At 37.6% G+C, this 9,708-nt stretch overlaps 1 protein-coding gene across 1 annotated transcript; it reads right to left on the reverse strand.

Annotated features, from left to right (window-relative positions):
• Positions 1-3,655: 3,655 nt before the first annotated feature.
• Positions 3,656-4,435, reverse strand: LOC113750591. Its single transcript, XM_027294552.1, has one exon. It carries the CDS (start codon positions 4,433-4,435, stop codon positions 3,656-3,658), a length of 780 nt encoding a protein of 259 aa, XP_027150353.1.
• Positions 4,436-9,708: the final 5,273 nt, after the last annotated feature.

Raw genomic sequence — 9,708 nt, forward strand, 5'->3', positions numbered from 1 at the left:
TAAAAATATAACGAAGTTATATTTCCATGTATTTAGGTTTAATAAGGCTAGAAAATATTCCTCGTGGCAAAAATCCAATTAAATAGTTTATTAAGCCATAAATTAGGCATAAAATAATAGTTTTTACGAGTCCTCACATAAGGGCAGTCAAGGGTATTTCGGTCATTTCACATGATACAGTACTCCAATCGATCTGAAATTTTGCAGGTAGGTAGCTAACTCATTTACCTACAACTTTCATCTTTTGTCCAAAAGCTGTTTCGGTCTAAAACATAGAGAAATTGGCAGTCCAAGTTGAGTCCAGAAACAAGGTCAGACTGAAATTACACTTCTAAACCAACATTTGTATATAACCACAAGTACACATATGAATCATAAGATATACCACATATCTAATTAGGCCACAATGTCCCTTCAATATCCAATTGATAGCTCCAAAACCAATCATAATTAAGCCTCAATTCGAAACCCTAACATTGATATTGACCTACCCAAGCTGGAATTTCCGTAGGCAAGTGAAACTAGCAAATATAACCTCAATATTTCACATAACAAAACTATCAAATGTTCTCAAAGATTGGACAGCATTTCCCCTTAATTTCCTTATTTCCATCCTATAAACAACACCAATACCATCTCAATTCAACCACATATTCACATACAAATCATAAGCTATAAAACACACCTAATTAGGGCGGGCCACAACACCCTTAAATCTTAACCAATTAAGAGCTCAATAACCAACCATAAGCAAGCACCAAATTTGAAACTCTAAAACTGAAATTTTTCGCACAAATCTGAAATTTTTCACAAACAACCACAATTAACACACAAAGGCTCCTTTTGACACCATATCAAGCTATCATTCTATGGCCAACCAACCATTATCATATAAAATCAGAAAATTCACGAATAAATCAAAAATTTATCAAACTCTACTTTAAATCATGAACAAAACCACATATTTAGCTACTATAAGTCACTAATTTACCATTATTAGAACAAAAAGGGAATTTTCCAAGTAAGGTACCTTATAAACTCAAGAAAGATAATAGCTTAGAGCTTCCCCTTCACCAAAGACTCCACCAAAGCCTTTATTCTTCCTTAGTACACACTTGTATGGAGTAGTTTCCAAAACTAACGATTGAAACTCAAGATTTGAGCAAAAATGGAAGTTGAAGTTAAGGAAACTCTCTTGGTTTTTCCTCTCAAAGTGGCCGGCCAAGCAAGGGAAAGAAATGAAGAAATATTAGTCAAGAAACAAGATAAGAATGAAGGAAAAACGGTCGGTCAAACCTGGCTGCGGAGGTGCCACGTCATAGGCCGGATTCAAGGCAGTGGCGAATCTATTTTTTTTCAAAATCCACCAACAATCCGGCCAAGAACTGGCCGGATATGCGGCCAGATTCAGTACAAAATTTTGCCTCCAAGAAATTTTCTTTTTTCCAAATTCAAACGACACGCTCGTCCGTTTTTCCAACAAAGAGACCTACATCCTTAAACAATTACACTTAATATACACAACACACACTCATATATATAAAATGAAACCCTCATTCTTGCGGGACGTCACAGAATCAGTTTTTGGACAAAACATGAAAGTTATAGGGATTTGAGTTAACTTTCTACCTGCAAAATATCAGATCAATTGGATTATTTTAGCTTATGATTTGGCCAGAGCACTCCTGACTGCGCAAAACCTCTAATTTTCCTGACCTGTTTTTCATGTGCTTCTGACTGTTCATTTTTTACCCTGAAAATGCAAGAACTGGGTGTCGATGTCTTCATAGGAAATCTAGGTCTATGTCTTAGCTTCAAAATGCCATAAAATTTACCTCGATCCGATATACTTAACTACAGTTTTGACCAAAACACCGAAGGATGACAAATCTGCCGCTTATAATTTCTTCTTTAAACTAGTTTCTAGCTTTGATATTTTGGTTTGTTTGGTTGGTTTTGAGGCCTTGAATAGATGTATGTTGTTGGTTATCACTTGTGGTAGTATTGGAGGTTTGTTAGCTTGTGAATCCAAGTTGTACGTAGATGAAAAAAGTAAGAAAATAGGGGAAATGCTGCCCAAATTTCTATTACTTGCTCTTATGAATATTAGTGAGATGTAAGGTGTGATTTTGGATTAGTTGGATCTTAAGTTACATATGTATTCTTGAACGCACTTCAATAGTAGTCTATGAGTTGTTTTTGACCAGGATTTGTTATCAACTAAGATGAAAAGTGTTTGTTTTATCTCGAAAACTTTGAATTATATTTGCTCACTTCAATTTGGGATTGGTTGTTCTTTCAACTACTGATTTCTAGAATTTTCTTTCGTTATGTTTGAATTTGAGAAATGACTCAAGATTTTTCATGACTTGGAAATTCAAATTTTATTAGTCACTCTAAAACTGTATTTTCATATTTGCATTAGTAATTTCTGGATTTTTGATAGTTCATCTAGATTTTGATTAGTTGAACCATAATACCTTATTTTGACTGATCTAGGTTTCTTTGGTGATCCGGAGTACAACCCGGAAGGAAACTTTTGACATATCTCTTGCTCATATTGGTGAGTGTTCCAACTGCATATTACATGCTCATTGTTGCTAGAAATTTACTAAACACCTGATTTGATATTTCATAGGCGAGTGTGTACTTTATTGCACTTGACCTAACTCAACTACATACTTGATATCTCATTCATGCTTGTACAAGTAACTTGATTTGCATTGACCTGTACTTGTACTTGTACTTGTGCTTGACTTGTAAGTGCTGGGCGGCAGCATGTACCACACTCAATCCGAGTGGAAGGTGTCTCTCATTTCCGTCTCCGTACTTTTCTCTTGATTAAATCGATTGTTCATCTACTATACTGACTACTTAGGAACCCAAACCCCACTGGCTAGTTAATCGAGTCGAGTCGGCAAGGGTTTGGTCGATTAGATAACAAACCATGGGTCTCTAGTTTGTCAAGTGGAGTGTTATCTCCTCGACTAATCGGTATGCTCGAGTATTACCACACATGTTTATCTTGGCGTTCGGGCCCGGTAAGGGGGTTGAATGGTGGATGGAGATTGGCGTTAAGTGGGGCACTACTGGACTTGTTATAATTTCATGGTTGACGGAGTGTCAATAGATGTTGAACAAGTAGCCACGTAACCTGCTCCCGAGAGCAGACTGTATCCTTTTACTTGAAAATGTTGGATATCTATGTGAAGTGTTATTGCTCATTCATATGAACTCTTATGCTCTACTTGAATATTCCAAGTTTTTACATATGAACAACTTGCTATTTGGGTCTGCATGATGTTTTGGAACCTCACTAAGTTTTGGCTCACTCTATTAGTTTCTTTTGTTTTCCTTACAAGGGGTACGAGCATAGGCGTGAAGTTGGAAAGGCTAGTTTTGTCTAGATTTTTAACGTTTGTAATTCTACTAGCGCTAGTGCTCGATTAGGGTTAGAAGTGCAACTAGAACTTGAAACTCTTGTTATATTCGAATATGTATGCATGGTTAAGATAGAAATAAATGTACATGTACTTTCTAAGCTTGGGAACTGTTGTTTCCTTTTCTTTTGAAGTTATAGCTTATTTTATTCGAAATAAGTGAGCAAGTCGCGGTGAGAGCTAGGCAGGCTGTCCGTTAAACCCTGGGGTATGCCCTAGGGAGAGGTGGGGTTGTCACACATATCCTGATCACCATGTCCTTGCCCTTGGCCTCCACTTGGCGTACATCTCTTTCTTGCATGAAAAGCCTTTACCTGCGCCCTTACAATCTCAATCCTCTGGACCTTCTCCGGAACCTCTGTGAAAGTATTAATTTGTGCAGCTGCCAAAGCCTCGTGTATTTCTACATTGAACCCTTGTACAACCCGCCTCACCCTTCTTTGCTCTGTTTCTACTAATTCATGAGCAAATTTGGATAACTTGATAAATTGAGTCTCATACTCAAATACACTTAAGGCTCTCTGACTTAGCCTAATGAAATCGTCCTTCCTTTTCTCCTGGATTATGGGTGGAAGATATTTCTTGTTAAACTCTCGCACAAAGTTCAACCAAATCCACGCTGTCCGCTCTTTCTTCCACTTAATCCTAATCACATTCCACCAGGCTCTGGTTGATCCTTCGAATTGGAATATAGCAAAATTAACCTGTCTTTCTTCTGTGTAATTCAAAGCAGCGAAGATATTGATCATTGTCTCTAGCCATCTCTCCGCTACTTCTGGGTTTGGCCCTTCAAGAAACTTGGGAGGAGAAAACTTTTGAAACCGCTCTAGGGCCCTATCTTCCCCTATTTCAGGGTCTCTAGGCTGGTTAACAGGGGCTTGACCCTGCTGCTCTACCAACCGAGCTAAAATATTAGTCATTTGCTGGATTGCAGTTACTACCTGATCTCCTCTATCGGCCCTAGGTTCAGGTTGTTGACTTCGCTTTTCTTCCATACCTCTTTTGGAAAATAAACTATATAGGTATAAGCAAAATAAATTAGTTATAAAATAAAATAGCTATAAAGTTTAATAGAATCATTTCCAAGTTATAAAATGAAATATTGGAACACATTCAAAATAAAACACTCTATTTATATACATACTATAACAACTCACATACCAAGTCATAAAGTATTGTACATGTCAACCTAACAAAGTCAAGTACTTATAACAATCAAAAGACATAGAACAAAAGCAGGTGTTATATACATCAACCTTAACACGTCAGTATCAAAAGCAAAACAAGGAAGGTGACATGTCATTCTAACTATCATTTACTATGTCCTAACTACCTTGCAAAACCCTCAAACCCCTAGATCTCTAGCTTAATTCATCACCGACCTAGCCAATTTCACAGCTGGCTCCTTCTCAGGTGCAACTGGCTCCTCCTCAGGTTCTAGGTCAAATTCATTAGGGGCCATGTTCCTTTGACCTCCCTCGGCTAAATTCACTTGTACCATTTCCTCCACGAGCGCCTCACACTCGATTAAGATGTCATTGGTTCGATCCCTTACTTCCCTCACTACTCGAACAAGGCGACCATTAACCTCCTGTGCTTGTTCTCGAAAAGCATTGGTTCGCTCCTGTTCCTCAAGAATAGAAGCCCCAAGCTCTCGAATTTTATCCCCTTGCATTGCCCTCAATCTCTGTCACGTCTCGACGATTGGCACTAGCCAACCTTCTCCTCTCGTCTGCTATGGCGAGGACCACCCTATCGAGGTATGAGTAGGTCCACCAACTGTGATGCCCCCACTTCTCCCAAGAGCAAACCCAAGGGTATCGGCGGGACGCCTGCCCAACTCTCGTCAGGACTCGATACAATTCCAATTCAAACTTAAGGACAAATAATCGAATAATGAAAGTCGAAGATATAAAGAAAAGTCGCTTCCTTAGAATATTCAATCTTACATCATAAGTTACCAAATACATCAATATTTCCAAAATATACAACCTCCAAAAGTTGTCTAAACAAATACATTCAAAATCCTAATCAAAAGACCATCAAGTTGGCTTCTCCAAGATTCATTCCATTTCGGCTCCTGTTAAGGAAAACAAAGCTAATGGGATGAGCTAATACTCAGTGAGGCCAAGAAAAACATGCAAGCACGTAGTTCAAATAGCAATATCACTTATGTGAGAAATAAAGCTATAACATTCAAGTAATTCACAATTTACAATAAAACACAATCAATAAGGATACAGGAGCTCTCAGGAGCTAGGTTCCACTTGCTTTGCCAAGGCTCGACCAAATACCTTCCCGCGATGACACTCCGTCAACCGGGTTGGTATTAAGTTTGTAGAACTCCATTTTTGCACAATTTCCGTTCACCGTTACAACCCCCATTCCCGGGCCCGCTCTTCTATAAAAGGCACTACTACGCGAGTAGGCCAAGTGAGATCTCTTAATAGATCAAGTTTACAATTATCTTATGCTTCACCGAGCTTCTCGACCAAGCCCTTGCTGGCTCGAGTCGCAAGGTCGACCAATTGAGATTTGGGCATCTCCCAGTTCAGTTGTAGGTCGAGGAGATTCACTCCTAACGACATCCAGGCAACCAAATACACTTCAGTTATGAGCAGTGCAGTTATACAATCAGTTAAAAGAGAATGAGTGCGATAACGTACACACTTGACTCAACAATTATGAACCATTCAATCCATAAGAAGCAATTCACATAATTGCAACAAGTCATGCACTTGACACTCACCAAGTCAAAATAAGGGAGTAAGTGCAAAAGATTTTTAGTGGTCGGCTCCGGGATTCTCTTCAAGATCCTCTTGAGCACCTGAAGACATAACAATTATCCATCACCCATAAATACTTACAAACTCCTTTCCAAACAAGGAAGAATGTACGTTCGTTTTAAGCTAAGACAATGTCTTAAAAAGCCTCAATCTTTCGAAAATCGAGATTCAAAAGTGAGGGTTTAATAACACAAGAGAAACTAATTTCCTCCATGAAATCAAGTTTAAAACGATCAATCAATATCAAAGGATAGGGAAAAGTTTCCCAAAACTCATTTCCCAACAAGTCAGAAAATTTCAGTTTTGCTCGTCAAATTTAGAAAAATCAGATCTTACACTCGGTAGGTCCAAAAATGGAAAACTATATACCATTGGAAACTAGATTCGAAGTACCAAAATTCCTAGAAGAACTTTTCCAAGATTCTAAATGGAATGCATTTATTTTTCAGCTCAAAGTTTCAGTTCCTAGAAGATAGGTTTGAACCAGTCTTGTTTTTCAGCAATCTTTGGAAATTCGGCATAATTCACAGAAAGTGAATCATGATCTAAAATTTGTAACACTATAAGAGTTTAAAACAAGGTTTCAAACACAACAAACAGAACTAAATTTAGAGTTTTGGGCATCGAGATATAGCAGCTTAAATTTGGCTGAAATTTGAACACTGATCAGAAATTTTCCAGATTTGAAGAGCCACTTTTGGGGCGTTATTTGGGTATCGAAATGGCATTGAAATTTCACCAAATTTGGTACACTTAACCCTCCATAGATGGACTACCTCTCTATCAAATTTCATGCAAAAATTCACGTGGGAAGGCAGTTAACAAAACAACCAAAGTTCGTAAAATGTTTCAAGGCTAATCTGCCCTCTTGCTTTTCTTTCCTTTTCCAACATTTTGCACAATGAAATCAGCCCCAATTTGATCCATTTTTGAAACCAAGAATTTAGAAACATTTAATAAGCAATTGATGGGTAATTGATACCAAAATTTTCGAACCAAAACATCCCAAAACAAATCTAACCCTTCGGCCAGCAAGAAGGGAAAAACTTTCCAGTTTCCAGTTTTGTCGCACTTTCAAAATCATGCCACATCTCACTCAATACAAATTCAAATTAAGAATGGTTTATGGATTTGGAAACTAGGTTCAAAATGCTACATTTCATCAGGAGAAAACGTTTCCAAAATTAGTTCACAAGTGAGAGAGAATAGAGCCACAAAATGCAGCTTCTCCATTCCTCGCGTACAGACAATCAGAACAGGACAGTCAAATTTGTTGAATCACTACAGTTCACTCAGTTCTAACTAGCAAGTGAACTTTATACTGTTAGAAAGCTATGAATGTCTAGTTTTGATGCCGCAAATGGCACTCAGTTTTGAATTTTGTACAGAGAGTTACGTTCAACCAAAGAGTTACTGTTCGGACATCCTGAACACCATTCCCAGATTTCTTTCAATTTCAAAAACCTTAGTTTTGAGCATCCAATTGAAATGATTTTTGGAAGACACTTTGTACACACAATATACAACATATATCCATCAATTTCACAGTCAAATGGCCATCAAAATTTCGAAATATAAGCAAGATAGCAGCAGGACAGTTTCAGCCAGCTCACAAACTAGAATTTTCTCAACTTTCTCTCCATTTTCAACCGAAGACCTTTCATATAACACATAAACAACATCAATCAAGCATTTAATCCTCAAGGCAGCTACCTATAATCCACCTCAAGACCGCTAGCCTAGTGATTAGAGCAAGAAATGAAACTCCTCAAGTCCTCTAACCTAGTTCTTGCTTAGGGTTGTAAACCCATGCAATCTAAGCTTCATTCTTGAAGAAAATGGAAAGATTTGAAGGAGGTGAAGGGTTACCTTTTGAACCCTTGAAAAAACCAGAAATTTTCACCACAAAACCTCCAAGAAATTCCACTAGATGTTGTCTTCCTTCAAGCTAGAATTAATCTCCAAGTAGTATGTGAGTTGGGTGAAGATTTGTGAGGGAAATGGAAGCAAAAATGGTGCAAGATGAAGAAGCTTTCTTCTCTTCTTTTCCTTTGCTGTTCGGCCGACCAAGAGAGGGGAGAGAGAGAAGGGTTTGTGTTGTGAATCTTCCCTTGGAAGCTTGAAGAATTTGTGGCCAAAATGTTTGTAAAAGTCAACTACGAATAATGCGCGAATAGTGTCCTGTACTACCACTTTTCTCTCTTGTTTGTTTCACTTGTGCACTAATCCTCAAATGTAATTCCTTTAACACTATAATTATTCACTCTTAGTAGTCTAGTATTATTTTCTCAAATCTCCACTTAGTCGTTTCGATGCGAAATACGCGAACTTCCGCTTCACGCGCGATAAAGCGAAATTAAAAGCAATTCATGTAACGATAATATAATTAACTAATACTAGGGTAAATAATTATAAAAATAATTATTTTAAGAATAAAAACATGAGTCCTCACACCAACAATCACACCGCCTGACCTTACGCCCTGGAGCCCAACGAAATACCTGCCCTCCTGGACGTTCCTGATAGCTAAGCACCCGCTGAGGTCGTTCGGAACTCCCATTCTCACCATCTCCTTCCATTTCCTACATTACAAGTAGCATCAAGAGAATAAAAAATTTAAATAGGTAAAACTAAGTTACTTGCCTACTCTTTAGGGTTTCACACTTAGACATTCGTACATAAACCATATCAAGTACAAATCACTCAATCTGCCTAGACCAATTCTGTGATACCCCAACTTTTAGGATCATCTTTTGTTTAATCTCAAAGAGGATATTACGGTTTCTTTAGTTTATTTTTATTTTAAAACAATATTTTGTTTCAAAGAAGATACTAAAGTTATTTTTTTGGGTTTGATTTAAAACCTTGTTTTGTTTAAAAGACTAGAAGCCCTAAAAGTCTAATCAAAACCCTAGTTTCACTTGTGACTGACCGTTTTCTCAAATTTCTCATATTTTAATTGAAACCCTAAATTCAATTCATGGAATTGTAAAACCCCTCACGTTTTTCTTAAAAATCCCCTTTTATTTGGAACTTATGATTTTACAATAGCCCTACCACCCAATCACCCCACAATGTGTAAATGAATATAGAAGTAAGGGTTTTCGTTGTCCGTTTTCAAGTTAGAGCGAATTAGGGTTTTCACGTTTTTCTGTAGTGTGACTATGCGGTACGGAGTGGGGATCAAATTTGGTAGGTAAGAGTGACTTTCGGATGAGGAAATATTATATGATTAGAGGTGATAATAATAAGTGAGTGATTAGAAGTGAAAACCCCTAGTATACGTGATTTAAGAAAAAACGACTCGAACCGACGTGTACCGTGCACTACCGATTAAACACACCACTTGATCACCACTTTCTTACCATATAAGCTCATTAATATTTGTGAAAAATATCCCCTCATTCTCATCTAGCTTTGGCCGAAAATGTTGACCAAATTTGCAAGGAAAAGAAAAAAAATGAGTGGAAATTGGTGATGCC

This window comes from Coffea eugenioides, chromosome 10, assembly GCF_003713205.1.
Source record: "Coffea eugenioides isolate CCC68of chromosome 10, Ceug_1.0, whole genome shotgun sequence".
Classification (NCBI taxonomy): Eukaryota; Viridiplantae; Streptophyta; class Magnoliopsida; order Gentianales; family Rubiaceae; genus Coffea; species Coffea eugenioides.

Coding starts and splice junctions, on each gene's coding strand:
- LOC113750591 (XM_027294552.1), bottom strand. CDS start 4,435: ATGGAAGAAAAGCGAAGTCAACAACCTGAACCTAGGGCCGATAGAGGA.